General features: G+C 33.7%; 1 protein-coding gene across 1 annotated transcript in view; it reads right to left on the reverse strand.

The window, feature by feature from the left end:
• The window catches only part of FOXP2 (forkhead box P2), a 601,300-nt gene that overhangs the window by 148,529 nt on the left and 434,418 nt on the right, over positions 1–18,353 (reverse strand). The window contains exon 6 of the mRNA XM_084896207.1: positions 8,436–8,525. Coding sequence (XP_084752333.1) covers positions 8,436–8,525 — 90 coding nt within the window. The remainder of the gene's footprint in view (positions 1–8,435; positions 8,526–18,353) is intronic.

The following is an 18,353-nucleotide window of genomic DNA, read 5'->3' on the forward strand; positions in this document are numbered from 1 at the left end:
GATTTTTTTTGAATGACCCCAAAATGCCAAGACATTACACCTCTGTAATTTGGCAAGCCGTGAAATGGAATCAAGTATGCTGGGAGGCCCATCTAGCCTTTAAATTACTGGCTCCCCACACATATAAACTAACCCATCCACTCCTCAGCACTGTTCTATCGCTAATGTGCTTTTTCTGTTCTCTACCTAGTCTCTCCTATGTAGGTAGATATAAAAGCAACTGTTTCATTTTGAAAGGTGACATTGATCATGAAGAAAATGGTATGAAAAGTTGGGAAGTTGTTAACTGTGTTATAATGGCAGTTTGATTCAGAATAAGGACCTCTCCATTTTATTTAACTGGGCATTTCCTGAATTGGAGGGTTCATGAAGATCTCAGGATGCATACCTTGTGAATGTCAAGAGTCTACAATTAGTTCTCACGAGTGGTTTCTTCCTCATCTAATCAGAGGAAGAAATTAATTTTCATCTTTAAAAACTTCTACCATACAATAGCCATGTATTAATATTTATCAAGTGCCTTTGGGAAAATAACTTAGTGTCCAACTATAATTTAACTTAAAATAATGTTTGAGTCATTTAATAAGCTTATATTATTTTCAAATTAAGGTAGGATGAATAAATTATTTTTAAAAGAACAATGCTTTACACTTTTGTTTGATCATTTCAAATGCCATGCTTCCAAATTGAGCATTATTAAAATAATCACAATCATCTCAGACAGCTTAAAAACAAGACAAAAAAAAAAACCCAAAACACAAAAAACTGGCCTTTTAATACAGCCATCCTTGCCACTTTCAGTTTGAACATCCATTTTGTAATAGGTGTTCTAGGAAGTCTGACAAAAGGATCTAAGACGTGATGGATACATTCTGATGGTAACTTTAACAGAGCCACCTATAAATGCCATGAGTAACAAGAGATTTCTAGCACTAAATGAAATTCTTCAAATCCTGCTAAGTATTGAGATATTTGAGAATAGAGTTGTCTTCATACTAAAACTTAAAATAGCATTAAGGAGAGTGATCTTGGGGCAAGATAAAAATCAAATATTGGACACTGTATTCGAAGAAGTAGCTCAGTTTTGCTATTTTGTTAGTAAAATAATATGCTAGAATATCTTTTAGGTCCAAGATAGCATTAAGTAATTAAAGGCACTTAAAGTTACTCTCCTCTTAATATGGGAATGAAGTGTTTAGGTAAAATGGGCAAGAATATATATATATATATATATATATATATATATATATATATATATATATATATATATATATATGACTGAATGATAAAGGAAGAAAAATGCAGTAGAAAAGGTGAAGTTAGCAAAGAAATGTTAAGATAACCAGGTAAAATGTAATGCAGGATGATAGGAAGGCATGAATAGAATCCACAGAGATCACACAATGAACCTTAAATGTAAGTGAATTTCAAAGTAATTTCACTTTTTTTCTTTAATCAATCACATACTGACACTGTTCTTCACTTTGTCATTCAATTTAGCTTGTACACCTCCCAACATCTTAAGACAAAATTCACAGCCTAAGTCTTAAATCCTATGGAGAGCTCCCTTACCAATATGAATGTGTCTTGCTTTTTTCCTGCTCTCTTTAGTTAAGGTAGAGAAATTAAGAAAATATATACTTAAAATCCTAATGGATTACACAAAGAAGCGAGTGCTTGAATATGAAAAAAAAGGAAATTTGACCCTCTGCAAAGCAGCTTTCTTCCATATTTAATTTATGGAAACCCTTTGCATTACATATGCAATATACATTTACACACACTATTGGAGACCGAGCAGTCTGAGAAGCAAAAGTACATTTATTAATTCTCCTTTTTGTATATAACAATGATGCAAAAATTGTGGATGCTACTGAACTCTTCTTTGTATGTTATTTTTTTCAGAAATCTCCATTCCCATGCCACATTGTGAAGTAGATCTTTATAAAATGCCAGTTAGATTTTATCACTCTCTTATAAAAAAAAAATTTAATAGCGCCTGCTATCTAAACCATAAAGTACCAACTCATTAGTGTGGCGTGTCAATCTCTAGACAGCTGTTGATGTAGTCCTCCAACCCTCATTATTCCTCTGGCATGACATCTCTATGATGGTCAAAACAAATTACTTGTTCTGTTAAACTGGACCTCACAATGTCCTATCTCTGCATCTCTGATGACATCTTCTCAAAGATCTCCATTAAAAATGTTCTGCCTTCCAAATTCCCTTTCTTTAAGCTCGACAGAGATGCTACCTCTCCACAAGCCTTCACTGATCACTTGGGCCAGATGAATATTTTATTTTTTGATGCTTGTAGCACTTTCTGCCCTCTGCATCCCTATAGTACATCCTCTGTGACCTGACATTTGTATATAAGCCTTACTATCTCCTCAACTAAATCACATATGTATTTATTACATATGATAAATAATCAACTTACCCTGAAGAAATGAAAGGGTTTTTCCCCTACCTACTCCCCTCAGCACAGTCTTCCCTCAGCACAATCATTGTTTCAACTATTATTTATTGAGCTCTATTATTCACCAGTTATTGTGATATGCACTAAAATATATATGACAGCATGATGCCTGTTGTCATAGAGCTCACAGTCTAGTAGAAAAAGCAAACAAACATTAAAATAAAAGTTTATGATAGGTTCGTATATAGTATACATGTTGCGAGTGTGTCTATAGGAGGGGGAGATGCTATAATAGTACCTAAAACACTCACTGTTGCTTTCTTATACATTGTGAGTAATAAATAATAAAAATTATGGCCAAATAAAAGGAACCATATGGTAGAATGTTTATCATAACTTTGGGTTAAATATAAACTTCCTGAGGATGATCATAAGAGAAAACACTACTTCAAAACCACAAGGGTTTACGCCGCTCACTTCCTATTATATTCTTTTAATCTTCACAACCATCCTGCAAAGTGAGTATCCTCAGTCCCATTTCAGAGATGGGAAAACAGGCTCCAAGAGATCAAGTTACCCTACCCAAAGTCCTATTAATTAAGGGCAAAGGCGGGATTCAGATAAAAAAAAAAACACACACATATGTTCTTCGCCTAGATCAGTGTTTCCCAGAGTGTGGTACATGTACCCCCAGGGGTACGGGAAGAGTTTGGTGGGGGTACGAGTTGCACCGGAGTTTGGTGGGGATATGCACTGCACCGTGCTTAGCTGCGCCTAATTCTACGTTTTCATGAGTACAAGGGGTACTTAGCGTTATGAAAATTATAGAAGGGGTACACATATGTCAAAAGTTTGGGAAACACTGGCCTAGATCATATGCACGTTTTCCACCCAAGCACCCTTAGCAGTGATGTTCCGGGTGACCTAGACCGCCCTCCACAGGTGTCAGCCTTGAGCAGCTGGCCACAGGTGGCCACATCATAATATTTTTAAGAAAAATTTTATTCTATCACATTCTTGTAAAATCTTCTATACTAGAAACCGGAACTTAATGTTGAAAAGGAAATATTTAAATTCATTCATTATGACTATATAAATGCATTTTGACAATTTCCTAAAACATATTTACCGTTGCCCAATTCTATATTCCGAAGATATGTTTATTTTTATTATTTATACATTCAACTTCATTATTTATATATTTTGCTCTTTATTGGGTTTTATTCCCCTAGAATGAAAGTTTTAGAAATGCTTATTAGTTTGCTGCAGAACTTATTGTCTGCTGCTGATAATTTTAACATTTTGCACTGAAGAATTAGAGGAAGGTAGAAATTTGTTAAACTGTATTCAATGACAATGTATTTTAATATAGATTTTTAAAGTAAATACATAGGTAAAATAATTTTTTGTGTAACTTAGATTTTTCTTCAAAACAACTTATAAAATTATTTCAAGGCACTAAACAAAACAAAACTTTTCTTAGATGTTATATAAATTAATACTTGCACAATGGTTTCCATACATCTAAGATTTAATACTTTGATATCAAAGAATTATTTTTTTTTGCTATGGTATGTTTTTAAAGTCCTTTGTAAGTAAAAACAAACAAGTACATACACATAACCCTAACCCCATACACTAATATCCAACAAAGTACAGCTATTCTCGAGGAATTAAGATATCTATCACTTAGTTTTAAAAAATGAAATAAACTCTGGCTAATGTGGCTCAGTTGGTTGGACCATTATCCCAGGAACCAAAGGGTCTCTAGTTCGATTCTGATCAGGGCACAAACCCACGTTGTAGGTTTGATCCCTGGTTGTGCATGTACAGTAAGCAACTAATCAATGTTTCTCATCTTTCTCATATCCTTTTCTCTCTCTCTCTCTTTCTCTCTCTCTCCTTTTTCTCCTTTCCTTTCTCTCGAAAATCAATAAAATACATATCCTTGGGTGAGGATTAAAAAATGAAAGAAATCTTTAATCACAGAATATTCCATTTTATTCATCAGTTAGCCCAATGTCTATATTTTAAAGATGTTGAGTGACTTCCTCAAACCTATATTACTAGTTTGTGTCAGACTCAGAATAAGACTCCTAAGTTTAATTCGCTTTTGCTTTTAAGTACTCCATTCTTAAACTAACACAGAATTATTTTAAAAATTAATTTAAATTGCCTATTGAAAAAGAGAACCTTATATTAGATATTAATCTACAACAATGGAAGTGATTACAATGCTATATATTAATATTCATCTAAGATAGCAAAGCAATGGCATTTACCTTAAATTTACGTCTCTGCTCTGCACAGCTGTTGAAGAACCACAAGTCTGTCTCATGGCTGTAAATGTAACAAGAACAATAATGCGACCAATTTCATACCTAAACTAAATTAAGTAGATCTGTCATAGGCTAGAAAATGGATAATGTATTTTACAAAAATTTTTTAATTACAGATTATGGAAGTGTGCATGTGTGCATAAAACAATGTGGATTTACTCTTTTCAATCAGGAAATTCGTTTCATGAAATTGAAAGCATTACATATTCTCTTAAATGACCTTCCTCATTATGGACCACTATGGGTATATCATATCTAGGATGTGCTAGAATAGAAATAGATACAGATAAGTTAAGTAAATTCAGATAAGAAGCCATATTCATTTTAGGGTTTGATTTTCTGAGATACATAGTAAAAATGTGCAAAAGAAAATCTGGGAATGCTTAGTTTAATATCAGCTCCAATCTGCATCACAATCATTTTATATTAATCATCTAATATGTCATTAATCAATACATTAACTGATTGGCCCTACTTAAGTGTTGTTTCGTGCAATGAATTAATAGGGAAACATGTTTCAAATACATATTTTCAGATATCTATACATGAAAGTGAAATCACTACTACAATTGGTGGGCTCATTAGCTGTGACTTTTCTTACAATTTTACAGTAGATATGCTAATATCTATGCCATCTGTAGCAAAAAGACAAGAAAATGTAAATGAAAAGTAATAGTAGATAAATACTCATCTGCTAGAAACAGACTCTCTGCCATGCCACACTTCAAATCTGGCTACCACTTTTCAACATTTAAAAGAAATTCAGTTGAGTAAAACAAGCAACAAATATTATTCTTGTGACTTGAGCCATTAAAATATTTTTCTAAAATCTTTATTTTTCTTTCAAACTTTATAAAATAGTTATCCATAAAAATTACATATTAAAATGAAAATCACATATCTCTTTTGGTCCTCTAACCAGCATGATCTATTATTAACACCAAATAACTTGCCTTACAAGTGCAGATTTTGAACCATTTTCACTTATTTCTTTAAATCTAAAAGATAATGTACACCAACTCTATTATTAAATATTGATTAAACAGTTAAGTAGAAAAAAAGCCCGGCTGAGCATTGACCTATGAACCAGGAGGTCAAGGTTTGATTCCAGGTAAGGGCACATGCCCAGGTTGCAGGCTCGACCCCAGTATGGGACATGCAGGAGGCAGCCAATCAATGATTCTCTTTCATGATTGACGTTTCTATTTCTCCCTCTTCCTTCTTCTCTGAAATCAATAAAAATGTATTTTAAAAAAATAACTAGACTGTGATAAAATCATAAAAGTTTTAAAGTGCTAATTTTATTTTAAATATTTATAATTAGCAAAAAATATTCTATCCTTTCTTTTAAAACACGTGGCAAATACATAATGTAATTCATGTTAAATTATATTTGCAGATTCAAAAATAGGTTTTATTTAATATCCCCCATTGACAACATGTGTAAGCTAGTATAAAATGCTATTCAGTTTTTATTAGATTTTTTATGCAATCCCAGCATGTTTCCAGTTTCAAAGCTTATCAAGTACTACAAAATACTAAAAATGTAGAACCACATGACATTAACTGTGGTGTATATTTTGGTGAACAAATAAGTCTTCGGTCATTATCCTAAATTCTCATTCTTAAAAGCCAACTTTTCATTTCTATAACATTTTTGTTTAATATCCTATTAAAATTTCAAAAGAATAATACAATTCTAGTTTTAGATCTGTATAATTAAGATATATTTGGGTTAATATGAATCACAAAACACTAATGATAAGTGACATAATAAACTACAGTAATGGTTTAGCAACTGAAATTGTTAAAAGGTGTTTGTAAATGTTTAATCACCCTTTTATAATAAAAACAAAATTGAGGACTTAGGCTCAAAATCTTATTTATACAACATTTGGTACATGAGCAACATTTTCTCACTTTAGAGTCATAATTATTCCCATATTAGTGTGTGTGTGTGTTTTGCCAACAAAATTACGTGTATTTTGGTTAAACAAAGTATAGCCAAATGAAAAAATAGAAAACTTTAAGCCCAGCCATTCTTTCCAGAAATATCTTAGTAACCATCAATAAAGAAACTCCTACTTGACTTAGCTTTGGAGAGAAAGGTACAACTACTTGGTCTAATACGTCAAGAGACACATAAGATAGAATTAGCACAATATGTATAGTCTCTTTCAGATATTAAAAACAGTAAACTACTACCTTTGGCTTATCCTGCCAGCATCTAAACCTCCTTTGCTATACCAACAAGAAAGCAAAATTCCCACTTTGAAGCCACAGTGAGGATATCTTCTGTGACTTCTATGTAAAATTTTCTGTCACGTAAACATATGAGAGACTCTCATGGAATCAGATAACCCAATGGAAATGCTCAAATCACTATTATTACTTAGGAAAGTATATGATGGTAGGTAAAATGCCTCACTACAGAATTATTGATTAGTTAAAACAAAAGAACGTGAAATTTGTTTTTTAAAGAGAAGAAATTAAGATGGATATTAAACTCAGACTGTTCCAGTGTGACTCACATACAATCATGGCAGACATCTGTACTTTCCTCTGGTAAAAGGCATGCCTCATCCCCGATTCCCCCTTCTTTCCACCCACTCCCCCAAAGTGGGTTTGTTCCCAAGAAAATATATTCTCATCTCAAATCTGTCTAGGGACCATAAATTAATCCAGTTTTTAGGTAATAAGTGGTTTCTGGATTGTGTTCATCAGTAGCCTATAATTCTCTGTCAGAAGGCCATCATGTAAGACTTAGTTACTAACATCTGGGAGTACACCTACAAAGGAAAACAGACAGCTAGGCCATAAAAATTTTCAAGATAGTTTTGTTAAAGCAACAAGAAAGACGTTTACTTTTTTGAAAAAACAAAACAAAAACTAAGCTTGCCCTATTAGACATGTATGTAACTTGGATTTTAAAAAAGCATTGCTTATCCTCCCACAGAGCTGATACACATTTCGAAAGATGTTTTAGGCATCTCCATAAACCTTCCAAATATTTTAAAAATGCACCCTGAAAATGTTTATTTCTTGGAGAAAATGCCCTAAATATTCCTGTTAAGACTAAATAAAACAATGGTTATATTATATAAGAAAAAGTTACTATAAACAACATTCATACTATCAGTTCCACAGGACAAACATAGTGAGTAAAGATAACAGACTCCAGAATGTATGTTTATAACGGTAGCAACAGCAATAACTCCATGGCGAATTCGGTTTTTCTGGCAAAATGGGAGGTTTTCTGCATTTGTCACTTGAGTACAGCTACAGAAGAGTTGTCTTAGCCTGCTTTGTTTTACTCCATACCGCTGGACTATGATTTGCTTTTAAGAAAGAAATTCCATATTTGTACTGTTTGTGAATTAAATTCCATGAAAATCCCAGCAAGAAGTTTAATGCAAAACTTTTATGCCTACATATACCATCTGTGGTTCCTACATTGTTTTTGCAATAAGTGACCTTGTCAACTTTTGAAATCTACGTTACTAGAAAATTCTTTTTTTCTCTTTCAAGAAGATGAAGTGAATTCTCTTTTTGAATGGAAATTATCTTCATAGGCAAACATAAAAATGTTCTGTGTGTATACAACTGAGTCTGCATTTCTGTTCTCATAACAAATATGTTTTAAAATAAGACCCCAAGGACAGGAAGACATTACCTACCTGCAGTGGCCTCTGCTTATCACTGCTCTTCGGAGATTTTAGTCCGCTGGTTTGCTGCTGTAAGAGAAGTTGTCTCGCTGCTTGGAGAGCCTAGGAGTAAAAAGGAAGCAACATCTAAATGTTGTTAAAGGTAAACTGAGGATCCATTACTCCCTGGTACATAGTAATAAGCTTCAATGTATCAGAACCTCATCCAGCCCTCCTTTCTAGAGAAAAATCATTAAATACTCTTTTTTTTTAATGTGAAAAAATTTACATAACACACATATACAAATGTACTTAAAACCACAGAGATGGCTTTTATCCTGCAGGAAATAAAGTTAATTTGTTTAAAGTGCTCAAAAAGGAAAAATATCACAAACTGCCTCCATAATCTCATTTCCAAAGGAACTTGTCTTTGAATGTTCAACTATAATGCTCCCTCCCTTTTAAACTATCATCCGGTTTATATTTTCATATCACAATTTTGAAGCAAAAGCATCAGACTTCAAGTGTTACCGGAAGCTGTGCTTAAATTTGACAAATCGACATCAGATTATCTTGAAAGTGAATTAATAAGGATTTTCACTAAAGATTTAAAATACTTTTTTTTTGGTAATTGCAATTCAAGAAGAAACCTCTCCTTTGACAAAATAAAGTGCAATTTCAATGCCAAATAAAATTGAGTGGTTTTCATTTACATTCTTAGCAAAATCAGAGAACAAAGAAATTACCACTCAACCAATCAGATTTATTTCTATGTGGGATAGAACATCAATCAAAATAGATGTTTTCATTTATTTTTATGGTTCCTTTCTAACTCAAGAAAATAAAACTTAACATAAGAAATTAATGTAAGCATGTCAATTGCTGGAAGAGAGGCAGTTTGACCATTATGCTATATAAATTAATATAAAAATTACTATCATAACAACAACATAAACTCACATATTGTGATGTTTGAAAGGTTAACAGTATAAACTAATTAAAAAAACTTTAAGAGCCTCTACTGCACAAACTCATTTTTCTCTCAACAACTGAGTTCAATGAACATTAATGATGAAATTTTCCAACACATGAAACTAAAATAAATCACGTCTTTCCTTTGTTATTCACTGTTTTAGAATGTGTGATAAAGTTTTCAAGAAGGGGAAATATTTTAGATTAATTTCCTTTTATAATAATTAAGATTCTAAGCAGAAAAAAGTACAATTTCCATTGGAATCAATGATATGGTTTTTAAGAGAGTTTCTAGTATCCATGACAACAGTTGCTTTGACAAGATGTGCATATGGCATTACACTGCCAGCTGGTGTGAACAATGTTTGAACTACTGCATTGAGATGCTGAGCAAACAGAAAAAGTTGCCATGTCTTAACCCTCAGGGAAGGCAGTCATCCCCTGATCAATTATGAAAAGACAGAAAGGAGGGCTGCTACAGTCTGGCTCCAAGCAAGTTTTCTGAGGAGGCAGGCAGACATAGAAACCAAAGTAAACAAACTGAATGCGCTCGCACCAGCTCCTAACAACATTGATTTATCTTCCCAGAGCAGGATCCGGCGTGGTTTGTAAAGCACACTTTTTGGAAACACACTCACTCAAGAAAGCTTCCTTTTTTCTTATTTTAAATGTTTCAAGTAATCAAAAGCCAACCTAAATGCTTCTAAGGATGAAACATTCCAGTGAACTTAGGCAATTTTATAATAAAGTTCAGTGTGAATAAAAGACCAAATAAAAATTAATAAACACACTGCAAAACTCAGTTTGAAAAAATTTCACTGGATAGTCCAATAATACTACTTTCTGTTTAAATCACAACTTAAAAATTAACTACAAATGATATTTTTTAAATGGAAATTACCACTAATTTAGGCTGGGTCAATGTGAAAATCTTGAAAAGTAATTAATTAATTTTCCTTTTGGTACCAAATCCACACAAAATTTGCCTAATATTTTTCATATGATTGTTTTCCCATTTGAGGTCTTTAGTTTATTTTACATATACTCAGCCTTATTTAGGTTACATTTAATTCTGTAGTTATTTATTATTTTTCAAGGATTCTAATAGGGGTGGTTCAGAATCTTGAAGTTGAAATCGTTGAAATAGCCCCCCTCATTTTAGTAAGTGGGGGAAACAGGTTCACAGTGCCCAGGCTTCCAGGCCAGAGTCCATCCCAGTGTGGGCTACTGTCTGTTCTGTCAAAGGAACTGTTAGATGGCAACGAAAAAACTCTAGCAAAGGAGAATATATGGCAAGAGGGCATCCCCATTTATCAAAAACTTAAAGAGGGAACTACAATATAATATTTTAGGTTTTCAATTTGTAAATGTTTGAATAGAAAAACCATTACAGAATATGTCATTTTTATGGCTAAGTGTTCCCACCAGCCTTGGGTTGGACTTCATCACAGAGTCCATGAGTACATGATGGGGTGCTACTGGCCTGTAACACTCCAATCATTTGGCCAGTTATTAGTTATAAACTGAAAAATTCCAACACTGGAAAAAACGCACCTCAGAAATCGGTTATCCTAGTTTTCACACTTTGTAGACAAGTAATCGAAGAACCAATACTGAAATGACTTGATTAAAATCACAAAGCAGTAAGAGTCTGGTCAGAATCTCAGACTCTCATCTGTCAAGTCCAAAACCCTATCAATTTCTGCATTTACATCCAGTCAACTCAACCCAAACAAGCAACCCAAATGGAATGAATATATGCAATACCCAATAGCTATAGAAAGACACTGGAAAATTAGACATATTAGAATTGCAGCTCATGAAAATATTGCTGGGCAAATAGATACATGTGCACTGTTGTTAAAAGAATACTACTAATAATAAAAGGCCAGGAGCTATTCGGCTAAATTATGCTTCTACTTTCAAAATATGTGTTTTGCATATCCATTTACATTTATCTTTGAAACAGTCAAGGATAATCTTTCAATACAAAAGCTTATGAAAAAGAACATCTTGCCTATTTCAACATTCTTTTTGCAGCAGTAGAGATTTGCCATAGTAAACTGAGAGGTGGGAGAACAAAAAACAATTCCTAGAGATCAGGAATGATTAGAAACTCTTAAGCATAAATCTTTTGCAGTTTGCATTTCAACTGCAGGCATTACATGACATTTTTAATTTCCAGTACTCTGGATAACACTTTAGGACTTAATTTCAGTAAACAATTGCTTAGACACTTTTAGTTCATCTTTGCAATTTATTATTGTAGCTACTCAAAACATGAAAGATTATGAGCTAACATTTCCATCAATATAAGGTGTTAAATGTCAAATTACATAGAATATTAATTTGCAAATCATCTGTCCACTTGAATTGGTAAATAGAAATTTTATATAGTAGGACCATTCATAAAGTTCTATGAGCTATTAAGTATTTATCTGATCACCTCCCGCAAAAACAAAAAAGTTAATTTAGAACAAAGGGCAAGCGATGTTTGTTTACAAATCTTTCTTTAGTATTGTCTGAGCCTGATTCAAATGAATAAGAAAGAGGCACCCAAACCTATCCAGTTTCCAAAAACAAATTTATTTTAAATTAAGAGTACACTTTCCTTAATGAAGTTATTTAATTATAGGAAAGCTAAAGAAAACTAAGATAGGACAGTTTTAAACTTGTAATCTGATTAAACTAAATATTTTGAAAATAACAAAAAGCTGTGTAACAGATTAAACATATACTGTTGTTGTTGTTAGGTTGCAAGGGTGTGGAAATGCACGTTTTCCAGAATTCAGTGCATTTTGCTCTAAAATATTTATTAAAAACACCATTCTTAAAAGTTATTGTGTAATTTCAAATAAGCACAAATGTTTAAGAAAAGTAACACTTAAGCATATCACTCTTCTACAATAGTAATAACTTTATGCTCATTATGAATATCATAGAAAAAGAATAATTCTAGTAAGTTATTATGAGAAATAAGAGTGAAAAACCTTTGTTTTTCTTCTTGAACACTGAAAACATTATGTTTTTTTTTCATCTTGAAAAACACAGAAATAAAATTGTTTGTGAATAGCTTAGAAAAGCCCAGTTAAACCAAAAATGTGGAGTAACCTAAGCTTTATAAATAGCTTCTTTTTTTTTTCAAAGTAAATATATGTATATTTGGGGGGGAAACAGACATCACTCATATCTCTCCCCATAAAAATAGGAATGCTTAACCTATCAGCCTGTTGCATTTGAGACATTAAAATGAAAAATGACATCTACACCCATTAATATCTTCAATGTATAAACAGCACAGCATGACACATTCTTGAGAGCTGAAGGCCACAAAATCTCTCTGAAACATAAATAACAAAGCACTCAGAAGCATATTTGATGTTGATATTCATCTCTGAGAAAAACACTGCTGCCTAGGCTTTTTATGAAAACAGATGCAGCCCAAATGGGTCTCCTGTAATTGGTTTCAGATAGCGAGGTTAGGAGAAATGTGATACAAGACATGATTATGTGGAACAGGCGGAACAAGAATGTTTACACAGGCACTCCCTAGTCATCCTGACAAGGGGTGTATACTGTGCAGATAACCAGGACAACAACAACAAAAATTTGCCAGCAGGTCCTCCAATATTTTGCTCTTCATACTCACATAGGACATCTTTAACGTGTCACTTTAAATGTATATCTCTTTTGATTTTTTACAGAGAGGAACAGGGAGGGATAGAGAGCTAGAAACATTGATGAGAGAGAAACATCGACCAGCCACCTCCTGCACACCCCCTACTTGGGATGTACCCGCAACAATGTACATGCCCTTGACCAGAATCGAACCCGGGATCCTTCAGTCTGCAGACCGACACTCTATCGAGCCAAACCGGTTTTGGCTAACGTGTCACTTTAAATGATGAACAAAGCATGAGTTTTCCAACAGAATTTCATTTTCTAAGTATTTTCACAATTGTGGTTGTTAAAAAATTATTTTCAGATCCTGCACAAAGGATATTAATTCCTATTCTGTTTGGTCGCTCTTCATATTATGTTCCCGCTAAAAAGAATTTACTGATAAATGTAATCATAAGTCTCATAATGCTATTTAATAGGAGAAAATTAATCATCTAATTGTCATAACCTATTTTCAAACAGCAATCTATCAGAGTGAAATGATGCATCTGTAGCTATTGACCTTCCATTTTATCATGCCTGATACATAATTAGACTAAATTTGTTTGGGAGGGAAGCTAATTACTAGAAAATATTTTTGAAAATAATTATTTTTGTTTTACAGTGTATTTTACATGAAGTTAAAGAATAAATGTGTGGCTATATGGTGTTTGTATTGAGAACCACTATAGAGACCAAAGTGAGAAGCTGAGATCATTTACTTTATGGTACTGTAACAAGAGTGAGAAACTCATTGTAAAGCATCCTGTTTACCATTCAAATGGCAGGTTATTCTGGCTTAGCATTCATGAGGTAAATCCAAAATAGAGACCATCAAGATATTGAATATGTGATGGAATGGATCCTCAAATCATCCTCAGAATTTATAACAAAGTTCTTAAGGTTCAAATCCAAACCCAGTACTCCATGTACCCCTGTATATCTCCAAACTTCCAGATGAGCTCAGAAACTCTCCCACAAAATAAGTCTGGCAGTTAACTAAATAATGTCTGAGACAGGTCTTGATTTTTCATGTCTAAAGTCATACATTCAGTTCAAAGGGATAAATATATTCTCTTCCTCAGAGCTGAGGTTCTACAGACTGCAGAAAATAATACTATGTAGCCTGGTATTCATATCTTTTTTTTTTCATCATTATTCTGCAAATGATAATATGTTTCTAATAGAATACTTGTAAAGAAAATTAATATAATCTATAGCAATACTAAATACAATTCTTGTTCACATATTAAGGAATTCTACCCAACTTTAAAATTCCCAGTATAAAAGGTAACAGATTTTATTAAAATTAATAGTCTTAAAACATCTATTTTTTATGGTATATGTTCCATAAAGGACATGGTTTATGTGAATTTTCTCCATTATTTCCCTTTCTGCTATAAAATATTTTGTTATTCTTCTCAAATTACTTTAGATTTATTTTTGTTTCTCACATACTTTAACAGATACTTTTTCTCATTATAAGACCAATAGTCATCTTTTGTTTCTATAAGGATTAAAGATTCATTGCTATCATAATTTAAATTGACATACAGTATTAGATATTAACTGAAAATACATGCTAAGAAATCATATCTACAACTAAACTATTATTTAAATGCTATATTCTGGATTTCCCCTGCAATTGAAAAGATTGCAAAAGAGGTGGCATTGGGAAAATTATCTGTAAAAATAAAACATACCAAAAATTACTTGTAAGTAAAATTTCTTTTGTGCAAGTATGTTCCAGGACCAAGCAAAGAACTAAGCATTGCATAAGAGGTGAGCTTACCATACATTAAGAAACATCTAGATGGATGTCCAAAAGCCATACTAATGTTTTTAAAACATTTCAGGAGTCTATAAGTAAAATAAAAAGAAATTATTTGGGGAGTTCAGATAAATTTTTATAGGGAAATAACATTTGGGCTGAACTTATAGGAGAAATGGATCATCTTGTGGAGATTGGAGAACTTGGCCATCTTAGGTCAAAGCAAAGAAAATGTGGGGTCATAAACAATGAAAAGAATTTATATTGAATAGAGCATATTGTCGGTTTAGGAGCTAGAAACATCCTGAGACAGGTTGGTTGGTTGGAGCTAATTATGAATTAACTAAACAATAAGTGGTAAAGCGTCTTGACATTATTGAAAAGTAAGAGACAAATGATGCTGAATCTGAAAATGATGGGAATAAGCGTAGGCCAGGACAATACTGAAGTCATGCTGTGAAGGATAAATGAGAAATGATGAAAAGAGGGAGAAAATATATGAGATAGAAAAACCATGAACAGGTATGTGCAACTGTCCAAGTAAGAGAATAAGAGTAATAAGAATCACTTTAGTTGAATATAAGAGTCACAAAAGGAATGTAAAAGTATAACTAGCAGGACTTAGTAACTGGATATGGAGTAAAGTCTAGGAAGAAATAAATAATGACTTCAGAATTTTAAGTCAAGGATAACTGGGGAATAGTTATGCCACTTTTGAAAAGGGGAAAATCAGGTTACAAAACTATGATTTTGAAGAGATGATGCTGTTGTTTGCCTGCTGGCAGAATAACCAAGACTTTTCTTTAATAGATACTACTAATGCAGAGCTCCAGATTGAAGGTAATCAGGCTGACAAAGGATTCCTAAAAGTAAGAGGTTAGCTAATAAGACAGGGGGACAGTATTAGATTTCTGATAAAGAGAATGAAGAGAAGACTCAGGGGCCAAAACTTGATATTAGATTTCTGATAAAGAGAATGAAGAGAAGACTCAGGGGCCAAAACTTGAAAAACATCTACATTTTGTTGAGAGGACATTAGGATATGAGTAAAAATGAAAGACAATGAATGGAGAAGATAGCTTAGTCACTGAAGTAAAAAAGACCTCTGGAAAAATGTTGAATATAGGATTATTACATAAGCCAGCAATTCCATTCCTAGATACATACCCAAGAGAAATAAAAACACTTGTCCACACAAACAGTTGTACATAACACCTTCACTCCTAATAACAAAAAAGTAAAAATAACTAAAATATCTATCAACTGATAAATAAATAAATAAACAAAATGTAGTCTTTCCACCGAGGGAAATATTATTCAGCCATACAAGAGAATGAAGCACCGATATATTCTATAGCATGGATGAACCCTGAAAGAATTATGCTGAGTGAAAGAAGTCAGTCATAAAGACTATACATTATATAGTCCATTGATATGAGAGACCTTAATAGGCAAATCCATAGAGACAAAAAATACATTAGTTTTTGCCAAGGAGAATGGCAAGTGTGAATATACTAATAACCACTAAATTGTATACTTTATAAGGATAAGTTGTATGGTATGTAAATTATGCTTCATTAAAGCTGGTATTTATTTAAATGAAAGCATGTGATGTCAATTGTATCTCGATAAAACCTGGGAAAAAAGGAAATAAGAAATATTAGAAAAAATTTTGTAGACAGAAGATGGATGGTGTTCTCAAACACCAAAAACCCAAAGTGGTTAATGAAAGTTCTTAAATGATCTGATCATTTTCAAAACTTATTGGTTCCACAGAGTATTGAATTAGAAGTTAGATTACACACAATTACTGGGGAATAAATGGAGGAAAACCTTTGCCACAAATGCAAACAATCTATACTAATAATAGAGAGATATGCAAATTATCCGTTACAGCGTCATGTCAGGACCCGATCAACAGGCTGCTTTCTCGCCCTCTGCTCAAGCAGCTGCAAGGCCTGGGGTAGGATAGGATATGATAGGAGGGGATAAGAAAGGAGAGGGAGAGGAAGGCAGACAGGCAGAGAGGAAAAACAGAAATACAAAAAGGTAATAAGAGGCAGACAAAGGATTGGGAAAGAGAGGGAAATGCAGGGCTGCACTAGGGAGGGGAGAGATAAAGATAAAGGAAAGAAGGAATGTGGGGAGAGAAGGAAGGTAGGAGAAAGATGGGAAGAAGGATGATGGAACAGAAGTAGGAAATAAGGAGGAAAGAAAAGTTTATAAATGATGACTCGGAAGAAAAAGTGTTACATAAAGGAGAGAGAAAAAAATTGAGTGAGAGGGAGAAGCCAAAGGAAGTCAAACACAATTGTGTGTGAAGGGGATAAGATTAAAAAAATAATAAGTTAATAGGGGTGACCAGGCTAGTAGGGGAGGATAGTTAGGGGTGACCAGACCAGGAGGGGAGGGCATTTAGGGAGATCAGGCAGGCAGGCAGAGTGGTTAGGGCAAGCAGGCAGATGAGTGGTTAGGAACCAGAGGTCCTGGATTGCAAGAGGGATGTCCAACTACCAGTTGGATATCCCCTGAGGGCTCCCAAATTGGAGAGAGAGCAGGTCAGGCTGAGGAAACTCCCCATGAAAACAAATTTAATCCAGTGGGCCTCTACTTCTTTTATAAATTCTGTGGAGACCAAAATAGACTCTGGTTTGAGGACTTTGATTTGTTTGTTGTTTCAAATAAAGAAAACCTGATGATGAGCTAATAGATCAGGAGAAACTAAAGTTGTAATATAGACTTGAGAAAGTCACTAACAGGGATGGAAAGGGCCTTACTGGAGCATCTGGAGCAAAGGAAAGCTTTGTGGGAGCAGAAACATCAGCCACTGGGACGGGCTGAAGGGAGGAGAGGTAACGTTGCCATGCAGCAGTAGGAAGAGGAGAAAGTTCACGATGATGTTCTCAACTCAGGAAGCTAAGGAAGTGTGGTTATCCAGAGAGAGACCAAAACTGCCTGAGAAACAAGGTGATCCCTCACTTCTATTCCTATACTGAGAAATAGAGCTGGTGGAGTAAACATGGATGTTTAACATGGTGTTGGAATATGACATGTGCTCCCACAGACACTGGTGACTTAAATATATGAGTGTCTTCTGCAGGGCTGCCTCCGGGCCAGATAAGGAGCTGCCTCCTTCTCCACTGCTGTCACATTCTCTCTACACTTTTCGCCTGGCCAAAAAGCCTGGCACCTCCAATTACAGCAATATGTGGGGTGCTGTGCATTCTGAAAAACACAACAGCAACAACAGTTACCTTCAGTTTTTTAAAAGACTTCCAAATAAAATACATGTATATATTTTATTGTGCAGCTAGGAGAGAAAATAGGATATAATGATATTACCTAGATTTCAGAAGACATTCTTCTGCCTTTTTAATTGAGGAACTTGGGCTACAGCACTTAATCATAATAAGCCTTAATTTTCTTGGCTCTTAAATGCGGTTAGTAATGTTTACCTTTGCATAGGTCATTGCTGAATCAGAGAAGATAATATATTTCAAGATATTTTAAAAGCTAAAAGTATAAAGTAGTAGTATTTCAAGTGAAGA

This window comes from Pipistrellus hanaki (assembly GCF_964339955.1).
Source record: "Pipistrellus hanaki genome assembly, chromosome: 10".
In the NCBI taxonomy this organism is placed as follows: Eukaryota; Metazoa; Chordata; class Mammalia; order Chiroptera; family Vespertilionidae; genus Pipistrellus; species Pipistrellus hanaki.